This window comes from Megascapheus bottae, chromosome 12, assembly GCF_031878675.1.
Source record: "Megascapheus bottae isolate mThoBot1 chromosome 12, mThoBot2.hap1, whole genome shotgun sequence".
NCBI classification, from domain to species: Eukaryota; Metazoa; Chordata; class Mammalia; order Rodentia; family Geomyidae; genus Megascapheus; species Megascapheus bottae.
Window position 1 is genome coordinate 20,700,873 of NC_143520.1, and position 16,614 is coordinate 20,717,486.

General features: G+C 42.5%; 1 protein-coding gene across 1 annotated transcript in view; it reads left to right on the top strand.

The window, feature by feature from the left end:
- Positions 1-695: 695 nt before the first annotated feature.
- The window catches only part of Pla2r1 (phospholipase A2 receptor 1), a 105,985-nt gene continuing 90,066 nt past the window's right edge, over positions 696-16,614 (top strand). Inside the window, exons 1-2 of the mRNA XM_090342766.1 lie at positions 696-829; positions 15,734-16,117. Of these exons, the coding sequence (XP_090198892.1) occupies positions 721-829; positions 15,734-16,117 (493 nt within the window). The 5' untranslated portion in view covers positions 696-720. The remainder of the gene's footprint in view (positions 830-15,733; positions 16,118-16,614) is intronic.

The following is a 16,614-nucleotide window of genomic DNA, read 5'->3' on the forward strand; positions in this document are numbered from 1 at the left end:
GCCTAGGGCAAATCGCTTTGCCAGTCTGGGCAGGGTCTTGCAGCTCTGGGAGGGTGGAGTGTAATTTGCTAGGTAGGTGAGATCAAAGAAGACAGACAGAAGGCTATTTGACAACCTAGAGAAGCCTTGTGAGGGAAGAACTTTCGGCTTATTCTGGGGCGAGGAGAAGGAGCCCAGGCGGACCCCAGGGGTCTCTAGTGCTCCATGCTGCAAAGGAGAATTCCTGTGTTCACAGACTCCTGACTCTCGGCCGCCCGCGGCCAGAGCCTTATAACCTTATCTTCTCAGACCTCCTGTCCTGGCTCTAGGTTAGGTCACTGCTAAATCTTGTGGACCTCTGGAGAAGTGGCGTGGGGGAAGCTAGCGGCGGGATGTGGGGGAGGGGAGAGTAAAGGAGAGAGGAGACTGGAGACTGTCCCCACAGCCTCACCCCTCCTTTCTGCTCACCCCCAAAGGCAAGAATTTCTGGGATGGGCAGATGGCCCACCCCCTCTTTCTCCTCCCTCCCCAAGCCTGAGTGGGTAGGGCGGGGAAAACTCCGAGCGATTTCCCGTGTCCCAGCCCCAAGTGTCCACGCACTGTGGGGACCAGGAGAGGTGAAGTGGGGCTCCAGGTCTCAGGGCCGGGTCCAGGGCGGGGTCAGGGGGCGACGGGGGCTGCGGCGCCCCGCTTCGGTCGCGGAGGGGCGGCGGAGAGCGCCGGGTGGGCCAGTGGTTAGCGATGCTGCTGCTCCTGGCGCTGCTGCGGCTGGCGCTGCTGGGGGCGCCATGGGGCTGCGCCCAGGCCCGGGCGGCAGCGACCACCCCGGAGCCCGTCCTCCAGCGGCGAGGTGAGTGTGCCCAGATCGTCTCGGGTGGGGTTCAGAGGGAGCAGGAGGAGCAAAGCTGGGGCGGGCTGCAGAGGGCTCGAGGTGACCACGTGTCCTGGGCCCCCAGGCGAGGGGCTTCCTCCCTCCCACCCCCCTCGCCTTTCCCGGCGTTGCACCCCACTCCCAGGGTCGCACATCCTCGGCTCTGTCCCGGGACTCGAAGAGGGCCCGGGCTTGGCATCTCAACTTCCCTGGGCTCTGGCTGGATTTTCAGACCTCTGGGACTGGCCTGCGTTAGGAGGTGGATGTTTTTACTAGAGTTGTTTGGAAGGATCACCTCGGGGATGGACGCTGGGGAAGTGTCCCGTGACGATCCTCCCGAAGCAAGGGAGAGCGGGGTGCGCGCTGCCCCCTGAGAGTGGCCCCAGCCGGACCCCCGCAGCCCCTGGGGGCTGGGGAGGGGAGGAAACATTAAAAACGCCTCTGGGGGGTTGGGGGGAGAGGACCCCCGAGGCCCCGGGAGCCCTGCTTCTCTCAGCTCCTTTCTCTCAGCAAAACAATGAGCCTGAAACATCCACAGGACCCATGAGGATTAAGTCTCTCTGCCTCCCCCCGACTCCCTCCCTCTCCCTCTCTCTCACCCTCTCCTCTCCCTCTCCCTCTCTCGCTCCCTCTCCCTCTCTCTCCCTCTCTCTCCCACCAGATTCAGTCGTCTGTTGAGCACCTACTACATGAGACAGACTCACAAAGGAACACCTTTTAAAGACAGAGGAAAGCTTTGGGTCTCACAAGGGCTATCTTTCAGGAATGTAACGCCCCCGAGGAAGGGTTCAGCCTTCTTGTATCCCAGAGCAAAAATCGTGCTGGCAACTCTATCCTCTGCCCTTTGGATAAATGTGGAGAGAAGGTGTAATATGAGGAATGGTCTGTATTTGCATTCTCTTTTCTTCTTCAAGGTATCATTCATGCACTTTTCAGTTACTCTTTTTCCAGGCACTCCCAGCTCCTTACCGCTACCCTTACAGGTCTGCTTCCAGGATGTAGGCCATTCCCTTTCAAGAGCTTGCCTGGCATGTTATACCTTCACGTGGGAGTTTTGCCTGAACACCTGGTGAGGGCATCCCAGCCAGCGCTTAGCAAAGAAGCTGGAACTGGGTTACTCTGAACAGTGACTTGTATCCTGTAAGCCAGGGTCAGCTCTAAGTGCTAATCCTTTCTATATGTAGCAGAGCCAAATCCTGGCCTGATGGAGTGGCTGCTTCCTCAAGGGAACTCTTAAGATTAGAACCTTCGTTGCCTCCTGGACCCTCCAGGTGATAGGGGCAGTGTAGATATTGTTGCCATTGGACCAAGACAGAGGAGTGGCAGCTCTCACACCCTACACCCTCTTTGACTCCAACCACCCACACCAGTGGAACCACAAGTGTCATCTAGACAGGATTGAATGCAAGTTTTTCTTATGTGGACAAAGGTAGAGAGACAAAATCTGACCATTGGAAAGTCCTGAAACATCGTCCACTCCTACCATCGGTTCTTCACATGCAGGAGCTGAAGTTTGACTACCAGGTAGTGAGCCAGGTTTGGGGTACCTCTGTTCATTGTACTACACTGATTCACTTTTAGCCAGATCAGAGCAACTTAAAAAACAAAAACAAGAATACACATTCAGTTTAATCTCATATCTATTAGTCATGGATATGTTAAGTGCAGAGCATATCATACATGCAACATTTTTCATCTAAATCACTTGGTATGTATCATTGATTGATCTGATATGTATTATAAGCACACCAGACTTGGAAAGCTTATGATTGATTGTAACTGTGCTGACTTTTCAATCATTTATCAGTAATTTTTATACTCAAAAAAAATCAAGAAATCTAGTGCCATATAGTAGTTAAGTTCATGAGCTCAGTATCCTAAAGGCCCAGATACAGAGGCCAAAGCCTTACTGAGCTAGAGGTCAATATGATCTGGGAAGCATGGCCCCTCTGAACAGTCACTGACCAAGAGAAATGAGGTGCTGACCATCATGAGTCGGCATCTTGATTGTAGGGCTCCTATCAAAGGAAGAAGAAGAAATCGAATGGAGGTTATCTCTTGATATCTTTTGGCTACACAAAGGGGGGGGTGAGTGGCTGAAGACCCCAGCTGCTCACTTACTGTTAATCCAGCCAGCAGTATGTTATTGCCTTGGTTTGGACTCCTTGAAAAGCAGTCTGTGAGACAATGCCTGAACTTATCTGAGATGCAATTCCAGAAAGCATGGCAGTAAGGGAGTGCGGATAAGGGACAGGAAAGATAGGGAAGTCACTTTGGGCATCTGAGACTCAATTTCACAAAGCTGATGTGTAGATCTCCAGGATCCATTGAACAATAGAAAACCATAGGACTTACCCAGCAATTCCCCTCTCCTTCACTGAGAGTCACCCCTAGAATGTTAACTCCTGAACATTTCTGGCATGTCTGAACCACTCCTCAAGAGACCCAGCATGGCAATAGCAAGCCAGCTAATCCCAAGTAGAATTGTGAATATAGGCCAGGCCACAGAATCTGGTCTGCACCACTGTATTGGGTAATTAAAAGCATGGGTAGCACATCCCAGGCCCAAAAAGTCAAGAGTGCAGAGGCGGAGGCAGAAACACAAGCAATTATAAACCAGACTGTGAGTGGGATAAGAATCATGACACAGGAATGAGGAAGGCACTGAAGTGATACAGAGAAGGGATGGCTTGGGACCTGGAGCCACACCAAGGTCACTTATTTTCCTGATGGATAAGCAGGGAGTCGCCTTATGGGAAAAGGAAGCCAGCACATTCCCGGTAATGCTTATTTTATGTGAAAAGCACAGAATCACGTGTCAGGAATGGTAAAAGTCAAAGTGCAAAAGTTCCCATCTGGACTCTTCTATGTGCAGGGAAAGAGTACTCTTTCACTTACTAAGGGTAGCTGAGGAAAATTTAGTGTTTGTTATAAAGGGTCTCAGCATTTCAAGGGCATCCAAGAATAGTGACTTCTTGCAACACCAAGAACTGGCTCATGGATGGAAGCAAACACTTTGTTTCTCAGCATGATGACCCCTGCTAGGTCCTTACTGGTCCTTACTGGATTGTTTTCTATTTCCAACAGTGTAGCTTCTAGAACTCCCTAGAAAAGTGTCCTGCCATTGCCTAGGGATGGTATCTGGTACATCACTTACAGTACGTTGGCTATTCCCTATTCTCTGCCCTTGAACTGAAGGTCATCCCATTGCTTGTCCATACTAGGAGAGGTGTGAGGTGCATAGGAGGATGCTGCCTCCTCTGGGCTGGGGTTGAGCTAAATCCCCAGAGAAAGGTCACAATCCAGAGAAGAAACTGTGATACATCTGTATTTGAAAACATGGGAGAGATAAGTAAGGTGTTATTCTGTCTCTAGAACAGAAGAGCCTTAAGGATTTAGGCAAAAGGTACCAAATCTCATTGTGAAGTTTAGGAGTACCATGGTCAGCTTGGGACTTAAACAAGGTAACTCTGGAAGGCAACAAAAAGACCATCTGAGGGAAGGGAGTTTGGCCTAGTGGTAGAGTGCTTGCCTAGCATGCACAAAGACCCAGGTTCAATTCCTTGGTACCACATACATAGAAAAAAGCCAGAAGTGGTGCTGAGGCTCAAGTGGTAGAGCTCTAGCCTTGAGAATGTCCAAGGACAGTGATCAGGCCCTGAGCTCAAGCCCAGGACTGGCATAAAAAAAAAGACCATCTGAAAAGCTAATGTTGAGCTAAGTCAGTTCTAGCAGGAATATTGAAGCATAGAGGAAATCGTGGATTCAACAAATATACATAATTTGACTTAGTGAAAGGAGATGGGATACATTGCAGGATAAGAAGGATGGTAGTTAGAAATTCCCTGCTTGGGAAATGGACTTATTTGGTATAGTGGCCAAACTAAGTATGTTGAGTAAACAGCAGCAAGTGGACAGCAGGTTACAGACTGTCCATGTAGCAGAAGATTCAAGAAACCAACCATGTAGAGCAGTACTAAAACTGGAGGCCAATACAATGGAAAAAAATTATGTCACAAGTCACAGCATATATGATCACATTAAATATAAGTGAAACCAAAGCTTCTTTAAAAAAAATCTGGGCTGGGAGTTTGATCTAGTGATTGAGTGCTCACCTAGCATGCACAAAGATCCAGATTCAATTCCTCGGTATCACATACATAGAAAAAGCTGAAAAGTGGTGCTGTGGCACAAGTGGTAGAGCTCTAGCCTTGAGAAAGCACAAGGACAGTGCTCATGCCCTGAGTTTAAGCCTTCAGACTGCCAAAAAAATTCTTCCTGATGAGGCACTGGTGGCTCCTGCCCGTAATTCTAGCTACTCGGGTGGCTGAAATCAGAGGATCATAGTTTAAAACTAGTCTAGGCAGAACTGTCCAAGAGACTCTTATCTCCAATTAACTAGGCAGAAGGCTGTAAGTGGAGGCATGGCTCATGTAGAAGAGCTCTATCCTTGAGGCTAGAACAAGAATGTGAAGCCCTGAGTTCAAGACCCAATTACTAGCATATACATAAAAACTACTCTTACCTAATGTAGCATTCAATTTTATCTTGTTCTCTCAGGATGATTATGACATTTCATACCTTAACTAGTAGGCCACAACAAGCAGTGGTCAACCACAGTGTTCAAGCATCTGCATGGACATTAAAGTCTCTAGAGTGGCCAGTCTGATGCTGTCAAAGTCCTTGTGAATATGAGCAAGAGAGGCCAGTGGGCCCTGAATAAGGAAGGGAAGGGAAAGTGGCACCTGGGAAATGTTTCTGAAAGAGGAGGGTGAGCGCTACCTTCTAAGGAGAGCAGTGAGGAATTCCTGAAATTTCCCCCATAGCCTCTTCCATTTCTAATACAAAGGTCAAATGGTTCCTCTTCATTGCTGCTATTTTCTAGCATTTGGGAAGTTATAACTCTATGCTGTTTCATGCATTGCATTGGACTTGCAGTACAACAGAGTAGAACACTTATGTAATGTCACTTCTTATCATGGAAGTAATCTATGATTATAGGCATTTACAGCATGGGGCTTTGAAGCCATCTCTTGGCACTAATTCAGAGGATTCTGGCATAACTTGTGACACCATGGCCTGTAACCTACTGCATGATGAAAGCAGATGATTCAACATCATTGTAGGAGGAAGAAGAGACCAACTTTGTCCTCTCTTCAACAACTCCCTTTCCAACCCTTAATTCCGTATGTGGGAGTGAATATTTTCATAAAGCAGAAATGTACTGCTCTAGACAACTCCTTCATCCCTATGCAAAGAACCACTCTTCTAATGTGCAGATCTAGAATTTAACTAAAAAAATATAATCTAATAATGGTTTTGCCCTTCTTGACCATAAATCACTCCAACCTACACTTGGTTTCTCCCACCTCATAGCACCACAACATTTATTTGCTTCATATGTTCCAGCTCATCTCTTCCAACTGGCTCTTTTTCTCCTAAATCTTTACCCATCAACATAGTTCCCCTCTTTTCCTGGCCGTTTCTACTCTTTGTCATTAATCTTCTAACCTCTTTTCCCATTGACAGTTGTCACAATAACTAAACTACACAGTGCAGGTTCTCAGCCAATGACAAGAAAGTTTGAGCCACACAGACATCTCAATTGATCCTTCATCTACTCTGTCATGACCTAACAATTTGCTTATTTATGTCCAGTGTTCTGAAACAATGATGCCTTTGTGTTGCCTCTACTAAACTCATTCCTATGTGGCAAATCCCCAAATAGACTAGCAAAATAATATATTTGAAACATTTCTAGATCCTTCTCCTCATATGCTTTCAGAAATTATCCTTGAAGGCTTTCCAGGAGATGCTCCAATGCATAGCTAGGAAAATAAGTTGTAACTTGAATTGATCCAAGTGGAAAGAAACATTATTATCTATAAAAAGAAACAGACAAAAGAAGATTTTATAAATGCTATCTTGTCACTAGAGGAATATAGTATAAAGCCATTCAAGAAAAAAGTGGAAGATTATAGTTAAAAATTCTATAACTGCTATTATAATAGGCTTCTATGTTCAAGTATGGCCACATGATTTTTTGATTTATGACATATTCCAAACTATCACAGTTCCAAAGATACATTCTAGTAAAAAAGTATGTTCAAGTATGGCCACGTGATTTTTTGATTTATGACATATTCCAAACTATCACAGTTCCAAAGATACATGCTAGTAAAAAAAAGTTGTACTATTTCTAGCTTTTAGCGTTCTGCTCTTGAGAACATTTCAATTTGATGAAAATATAAACAAGATAAGCAGTGATTAATTAACTATAAACAATATCTTCTTTTGCTGCTCTTTGGTTTCATCTGTGATCAAAAGTAAAACTTGCTTTTAGTCTTAACATTAATAAAGTAATCTGTATCAGGATCTTATAATGCCAGCATGAATTTTATTATGACAACAAGAAAACTATGGCAGACACTCTTCTAATTTTAAGCAGTTTTACTCAAAGAGAGTTTGCCAATCACTTTCTTACAGTGCTAACCTTGTTTAAATAAGAGCAGAGGTCTCTAATGGGCGTGTTATTCAGTGTAGTCCTACATCTCATTCTTAGAAGTGCTTCCAGCTTAGAGTTTGGGATTTTGGTGTCTTAATTGCTTTTATTTTAGAAAGTGTACACCTTGCAGAAGTGTGGTAAAACTTATATGTCAGGGGCTCAGTTCCACTTAGTTCCCCCATCCCTCACCAGGATGGATCCTTAGTTGTCTCCTCCCTACTCTTGCCCATATCCACGGCTGTCCTACCTAAAGTGACAACCACATTGTACTGGGGCTTAGAGGCAAGGGAGGCTTGGAGAGTTTAGGAGTGTACACTACCTGGTGTCTCAGATATTGCAAGGCAGCAGTCATTCAGCCTGCAGCCACACTTGATAGTCTGTGAGGAGAATGGAAGTCTGTTATCTATGTCCAGTCCTGGTACTGAGTATGATCGAACACATTATAGTTGTCATCCCCGTGAGCCTGGGAGATTGATTTGACTTTCTTATGCCCACCCATTACCACACATTCTCATTTTACTCTGGATGGTACAACTTGTGTAGCTGGCCTAAGTAAGAGGATCAGAGACTATTATAATTTATTGTGTATTTGTAAATTCATATATTGGAGTTTTAATTACTCAAATACTTAAGAAATATGATCTTCAGTGTTAACAAGTTAGAATAAGATGATAACAGTAATCCCAATCTCTTATGACTAGAGCACTCCTAACAAGGAAAACTAGAGGGAAGATTATGTGAGCAGACCCAGGGAGACTGTGACCCATCTAAAAGTCAAGGAGCAAGCCCTGCTGTGTAGCAGGGTTAATTGGAGATAAGAGTCTCAGGTCCTTTTTTTGCCTGGGGTTGGCTTTGATCACAGCCTCCTGAGTAATTAGGATTACAGGCATGAGCCACCACTCCTGGCAACATTCTTACCATTAAAAGTTCTTTTTCTGTTTGCCTTTTTTTTTTTAACTTTCTACCTTGCTCTTTTCAATTTTTAAACAGGCTTCTTTTCTTTTTTCTTTTTATTGTTATTGTAGAGCTGATATAAGAAGAGTTACAGTTACATGAATCTGGTAATGAATACAGTTCTTTTTGAACCCTGTCTCCCCTTCCCTCACTAACAGGCTTATTTTCAAAGCAGTTCTGATGGCTAGCTCAGCATCAACACTTCCTCTCTCAATAATGTCATATCTCTGTTTTGAGAGCTGTTTTGCTCTGTAGAACTGCTTTCTGGTTTTGTTTGCTTTGGTGACCCAGTCTTTGTATCATTTTCCCCCAGGGCTTTACCATGCAGGTCTTTGTGAAGGAAGTTGAACAATGCCTGTCTTCTGTCCTGGCATGGCTTTCTCTTTTTAAGAGGCTGCCTGGTGACTAGGATGGGGCATATGGGAAATTTTGAATGCAGACTATAAGATAATATCAGAACCACTGTGAATAACGATTTTTACACCAGCAATGTCTATTGGGTACTTTTCAGTTAAACAAAAGCAAAATAGTGGAGGAAAGTCTTAAAGTGAAAGAAAAGAAAAATATTTTTAATTAAGTTTAAAATTTCATTGGTAATATATAGACAAGTGGCAATATAAAAAAAAAGAAATCAGGATAAAGATGAGGATATGAAGAGAGAATGAGACCCAGAACAGGGAGAATGGAACGGACGATGTGAGAGGGTTAACTTGCTCACAAGGGTGGTAACTGCAATTTGAAGCCTCACAAAGGGTAGCCCAGAGAAGCTGATTAAGCTGGGTTTCAATTTTCCCCTTGTGACAGAGAGTATTGTGAGCCTCCTGGAACTTGGTGCGGTGATTTGGGGAGATTAGAGAGGAAGGGGAAGGGAACACATAAAGAGATTTAGCAAGAGGGGTCCCATGGGTCTGTGGAGGTGGCGATTATCAAGATTCAGAAGCTGCAGGTGAAGAAAGAAGGCTCCAAATCAAGGGCAATGCTAGGACAAGGAAAGAGAAGGAAATGTAGAGATATGCTTCCCCTCCCCGCAAATGTACTTAGCAGAAGGCAATTGACAGGAACCAAAAGGTTTCCACGTGACAAGACATACTCTCAAACTCAGACGATTTGAGATAAAGTACACATTTTCATGAGCGGCCCAGGAAGGAATGGCATGCTTTCCCCTGTCGTGGATCTGCTCTTTCAAGAACTGTAAACAAGTTGTTTGCTGCAAATATGGGAAATTTTTTACTTACTAGGGAGAAAAGTCCTATAAAGAACCCAGATTTTCTGCATTGCTTGGCTATGAACAGAACGAACTTGACTCACAGCTTCCTGTTCCAGAGTTACGATCCCAATCAAATCTGAATCCACTGTTAACTAAAGGGGACATGGATAACACTAACTCATGAAGCTGGAAAAGGTGGATAGTTCCCAGAGAGAAGTTGCCCACCTTCAGACTGATTACAGAGAGATGTCCTCCCACTACCCTCAGGCCCACTTCCCTGCCAAATGGAAATGCTGTCCAAACCACAGGGAAATGAAATGACTCAGGAAAGGCTACAGAAGGTTGGAGCAGAGCCTAAGATGTAAGGATGGATGGGGTCAAAGAACCTTCAGAGGGCTGGGGCAGGAGATTGAAATTGGCTTGCTGTCTATAAGCCAATAATAACTTGTCTTAAACATTGTAGTTGACACAAATCCATGCAGTTGAACTTTTCCTTCTAGTTCCCTTAACATCGAGTAACACAAATGCCAATTGTATGTGTATAGATTCAGGGAACTTTGCCATGGTATATACTAGAAAGCTTTGATTGCCTAAAATACCACTGTAAAGATAAAAATTCTTTAAGAATTTTGTTTTATCGTTTCTAGTGTTTGTTCTTACAAGTGAAGACACTTCACTGAGACTTGGCAGTTTAAGCCTTCATTTCAGCAACAGCTGTGTAAAGTAGGAGATATTGGAAGGCAGGTAGAGTTGAAAGGAAAAGACCAAATTAGAGGGTTTCAGGGGACACTTCACTTCCTGTAAGTGCCTCCAAATGGCACTGTCCAGATCAAAGTACCTTAACCTTTCTGACCTCAAGGCACTATGGGGATTGACAAGACATCAGACAATTATTTGAATACCTACTATCAAAAACATCATTGTAATAAATTTTCCTCATGTATCACTTTCCTGCTTTATAAAGAAAACAGATTATTTAGCTTAGTACTAGGTTTTGGTACCAGCATTAGCTCAGCTAACCTGAGGCAAATGGGACCATATTGGTGGACATGGATGTAAGGACGAAAGATCTTGGCAAGGCAAGGAGCAAAGGAGGAGTTTTTAAGAACAATACTTTCAGGAGAAGCAGAGTCTAAAAGAACTACATCAATTGTTTCCCAAGGCAATGCTCTGCATGGGCTAATTACTTCCCTATAGACTATACTCCTTAGAGGTCTCTGCACCTTTCACATCATCATACTGAGGATCAAGCTTCCATCATGAACTCTTGCAGGACACACTCAACCCCTATCTGGCCCATAGCATTCTATCGATCACATTCTATTGATTACCTAATCCTCCCTCTTCTTTCCCCTTTGAAATGTCTCCCTATTGGTTACAGTTGATAGCTACTCCCTTTTCTTCTGTATCATCACTACATTTATAACTTCAGTTCCCTTTACTGCATTATATTAATAGTCTCCAGACTGTTCCTTTAGTTCTGTCCCATCTCCAGAAAACTCTGCAGGGCAGGAGCCTGGGTATTTCTCTTCAATTGTTTCACCACCTAAAATGAATCTGGGTGCTTCGTAGGTGTTCAGTAAACATTTGGGTTTGATTATCCCATCCCCAACTCATCTCTGGTACCACAGCCTTAGTCATGTCTTCTTCCAAAAGCTCCATTTCATCAAAAGGACAATGTATTTTGTGTCTGTCAGTCATGAGGCCTGAACTCTGGGCCTGGGCACTGTCCCTGAGCTCTTCAGCTCAAGGCTAGCTCCCTACCCTTGAGCCAAGCCCCATTTCCTGTTTTCTAGAGGTTAATTGAAGAAAAGAGTCTCAGGTACTTTTGTGCCTGTGCTGACTTTAAATCTTGATTCTCATATCTCAGCCTCCTAAGTAGCTAGAATTACAGGTGTGTGCCACTGTGCCAGGCAGAATTTTTTTAAAGGAAAACAATATGTAATATGCATCCTTCCATACATAGGGTCACCAACACATGCCACCTTAGGCACTTGATAGATAATTGTTAGAAATTTCAAATCTCCTACTTCAAAATATTTGGCAGCAATCTTTAACAGCTCATTTTTGTTCTAAGCTTTAAGTAGATTAGGTAAATTTTAACTAAAGCTGCACCTGACTATAAGCCTCAAAAGTTGGGTCTCAAGACAAAATGGATTGGGTCAAGGAGGATGGTTCAACTAAGAATGATTCAACTAAGTAACCTTTACAGTCTAGTTCAGCTCTGACATTTTTACAGGGAAAATTAGTTTCCTCTGCTGCATACCCAGCCAGCTAGCTCTGCTCTGTTGCAATCTCCCTAAAAAAATAGGCACATGTGTGTGTGACTACAGTTCCTATCCTGGAGGGAGTTCTCTCCATTTAATTTGTGGGATCGTTTCACAAGCCAGTCAACTTTGGTCTATTTTCTTTGTCGGAATTTTTTCTCTTCACTTCTTTTTAAGGGATTATTTTGAGTACAATTATAATTGTTTTCTTTAGAACTAATGCAGCTTCCTTCTTTTTATTAGCTAAGCAAATTTCCATCATTCCAGAATGAGTGAATACATTTTCAAAGGATATTCAGGCAAACAATTCTTCTGTCTTTAGCCCTATACAAAGTGCCTCTTACACTAAAAAAATGCTTGTTGAATGAATAAAAGAATGAATAAGTGAGTATTATACATGCAGTCATTGAAAAAAAAAAACCCCAAAATACTTGAATATAAGTTCAATGGCTGATCAAGCCAAAATTCTCTTTAGAAGAGTAGCTTATCTCATGGGGCCAAACACTGAATCTGAAATAAAGGAACTCAGAAGCAAGAAATAGAAGCATTGTATTGTTTTTGTTTTTTTTTTGTTTTTAAAGGATGAAAATTAGCTTGCAAGTTACTTCTAGTAAATCAATCCTTCACCTCCTAAACTTATAATTATGAAGTGAAGAACGATAGCATTTTCCTACAAAGAGGTTTAATAATGCTGGCAGTACGTCATTAATCACTTAATCAGTGTTCAAGCAGAACTGATGTCCTTGACATATACAATCAATCTTGATTCCTCCCACATTTGATTTTGATCCTTTTTGAAATTCAATACCTACACACAACTAGGGACTAGTGACCTATTTTCACATCATAGTTTTTTTAGAGACAACTAATATGTGCACATTATAACAATCAGAATATTGGTACCTCTAATGGTACCTCCAATGGCTATCCTCGTGGTCTATGTGAACACTATTGTTTTCTTCAGTGAATTTATAGAAATTAACAGTGCTAAAATCAGGTTCTAGAAAAACTTAGTGGGGAAATAGACTCTGTTAATTTTGTTGATGGAAGTATCATGTTTCTTCTTAAAGGTAAGAAGTTGCTAGTTACTTGTCTAAGACAAATTCTGAAGAGTGTTTCCCAAGGCTGCACCCTCAAGGACACCAGTATGAAAATGTAACAGCACTCCCAAACTAAAACCATTGAGTAGATTTATCTAATATCTTCTGTTTGGCATGGAATTTATTTATTTTTATTTTTATTTTTTTGTCAGTCATGGGACTTAAACTCTAGGCCTACATGGTGTCCCTGAGCTCTTCAGCTCAAGGCTACCATACTACCCCTTGAGCAACAGCACCACTTCTGGGTTTCTGGTGATTAGTTGGAGATAAGAGTCTCTCGGACTTTAGTGCCCAGCTGGCTTTGAACCTTGATCCTCAGATCTCCGCCTCTTGAGTAACTAGGATTAGAGGCATGAGCCACCACACCCAGCTGCTTACTAACAGGCCATAGGCCCTTCCCTTCATGCACTGTGTATCCATATTATATGTTTTCCTTATTTTTCTAAAAATGCTGTAAGAAAGACTGTATAGATAAGGAATGTAGAAAGACAATCAATGAAGACTCTTAATTTATAACTATATGTTCTTGAACAAGTGAGGCAAAGAATTTTTAATAATCTGATTGTTCTGTATAATTTTCCTCCCTAAGATGGTTTATATCCATAAAGTCTGCCCACTGACTGTAACAGAAAGAGAAGTAACAAGCTTCCATGTGAATGTTGAAAGAATTAAGGTTCTTGGAAGATGCTTAGATGAAAACCATATAGTTTTTCCAACTGTCTAGATGTATAGGCTAAAAATGAGGGTGTCTAAAATCCAATTCATGCTTACTGAAGTTTTCCTTTGGTAATTGGTGGGGTGTTTTGCATGGGTTGTTTAATAGGATACCATTCCTTTGTTGTCAATATCCTACATATTCCTATTTTGAAGAGAAAAAAATGAGGTTTCCCCCAAATCAGGGACTCTGCCATGGTCACACAAATGGTCTCAGCTCAGTGGTCCACTAAATGCTGAGCTCTCAGTCACAAGTTCTCAGGCCACCTATCTTCTCAGGTATATAAACTGAGGCCTAGTCAATAGATTGAAGATCCAGTTAGATCTGAATGTATATATTAGGTAGATGTTAAGCTACAGAACCAACAGAATAAAAAAATGCCAAGTAAAATATTTATCATTTAGTGAAAACTTAATAGAGCTCTGGGGCTAGCTAGAAAGCATGTAGTAGATTACAGCAGAAAGTGAGGCTAGCATTCTACCCATGCATAAAATGGTAAAAAAAGAGTTAGAGAAAACATTAATTATGAGTCCATATCATATTGGTGAAAGGCGGATTTGCTTTTAAATGACAATTACTAATAGCCATACAGACACAGATTTCATTAGAAAAACCAATTTCCTGATCTAAATGAAATCTCCCTAAAACCATTCAATCTCCTCCCTGTCCCCCTCAACTTCCACTCCTTTCTTTTTGGCTCTGATGTATAGTAATCAAAGAAATTCTCTCACAACTAATTTAACTCCTCAAACACATGGCTATAGGAAAGGTTATCAATTATTAAATGAAGTATGGCTTTCATTAATACACTGGCAATTCTTAAGAGTGTCTTAAATGATTTTGGTTACTGTAAATCAGTTCTCCTCAGCCTGATTGACTTTGGAGAAAGTAAAATAACTTTGCAAAGTGAATCACTGCCCTCCCATGCAATGGGAGAAACTCATTCTGCATTGCTCCAAATCTCTCAAAGGCTCTACCTTGTCCCTGCGCCACTCTTGCACATAACCCAACCTGCTCTAAACTTCAGCCATTTTAAGCAAACCTGCTTATATTCCTTAGGAGTTTTGAATAGGAAATGAAAGATAAGATGAGAGCAAAAGGGCTTATTCTAATACAAAACAAGCTCAGCCACCATGGACCTAACCAGCTTCTGCTAACATGTTTAGTCAACATCAAGCACTTCCTGGATTCTAATGATATACTCAATACACACTGTGCTCAGACATAAGAAACAAGACATGGTTACTAAGAGAGCATGTGAAGAAACAGGTTCATAATCATTTTGTGCTTGTGACTTTCAGGCAGCAGGCCAGGTAGGTAGTCAACATTCATTCTCAAGCTGGGTCCCATCAGCTTTTCTACAGAAAAGAATTCTTCTTCTGGATCTAGTGACAAGCTCAGGGGACTCACAAAATGCCTACATTTTTCCACCTGTCCACTCAGACTCTGGTTTGTGTTGCTCTCTTGGATTTAGGGGTGAGGGCTCCTGGGTATCCACCTGCTGGTATCAATCCCATCCAACAAGGAAGCTTCTAATAAGATTCTACTCCCAAAGAAAAATGCCACTGCCTTTCTACTCATGATGGACCCAGCACAAGAAGCCAATGTGGAGAAGCATCATTTTTTCATCAGCATTGAAGTCTACATTAGGACATAGAACAGCATTTTCCTCATATTCTCTTGGTTTTCCATAGGAACTTGAGGGCAGAAATTTTCATTCCAGGGGCTTTTACTTGGGCTGCCATGTTCCCGATGTGTAGGGCATTTGTCTGAAGAAAATTAAAATCTTACCATAATCCCAGACATTCAATGTTCCTCCCCACTTACTCTGGGTATTGTCACTATCCAGTTGTGGTGAAAGTCACTGAGCAACTGACAAATAGCCCTGATGCTACAGGGCAAGGAGGTACTAGATCAGAGGGATTCCCACCAGCTCCTTTATGCCTTCCAAGAAACTCTTCCTTTGTATAAATGAAGAACAGGTCCATACCCATCAGCAACAGAGCTGTCCAAAGTGGCAACAGATCTGTCAAAATTAGCCGGCACTTAACCACAGCCTAGATATTCATACACAAATCCTCATGGGATGAGTGGACAGTACATTACATATTATATCTTTTGTCTTTCTGTTGCAGATAAAGGAATATTCATCATCCAAAGTGAAAGCCTCAAGAAATGCATTCAGGCTGGTAAATCTATTCTTACCCTGAAGGACTGCCAACAGGTGAATGAGAACATGTTGTGGAAATGGGTCTCAAACCAATACCTTTTTAACGTGGGAGGAAGTGGTTGCCTGGGCCTGAATTTATCAAATCCAGAGCAACCATTAAGCATCTATGAATGTGATTCCACCCATGTTTCCTTGAGGTGGAGCTGCAACAGGAAACTGATCACAGGCCCGTTCCAGTACACGGTCCAGGGGAAGCATGATGACACAGTCGTGGCTTCAAGGAAACATCACCACACTTGGACTACCTACATGTCAGGTGGTGGAGATATTTGTGAACATCTTCACAAAGGTAAAATTGATTGATTTAAATCAGAATAGATGGTATTTAGGGAGTATTCCATAACTGAAGACACACATAGTGCCTTGTAATATCAATAGACGTCTGACAAATGTATTTAGTGGCATTCTTGTTTGTGGCAAAAGGATTATTGGACTCTTGGATCAGTTATGCTAAATTCACTAAAGAGACAGAATTCTCAAAATTTAAAAGTATTGAGAGAAAAAGGTTTACTCATTCCTGGGATCAATGAAAAAGAGAACAAACAATGAGAGAGAAAAAGGAAATGGAAGGAAAGCTTTTACACTGACAAATGTAAAGATCATCCTTGCTGCATTTTTCTTATTGCAGAAGCTCAGCCTCAGCTGTGGAGGTATCTGTGGGGTACTCAGATGACTCCTATGCCTGGCTGGCATCCACAGGCACTGGAAGATAGATGACACACTGTTGTCAAGGATTATTTGTTGCTTTCCAAGCATGGATTGTGGGGAGGCATGATTTATAGAGAG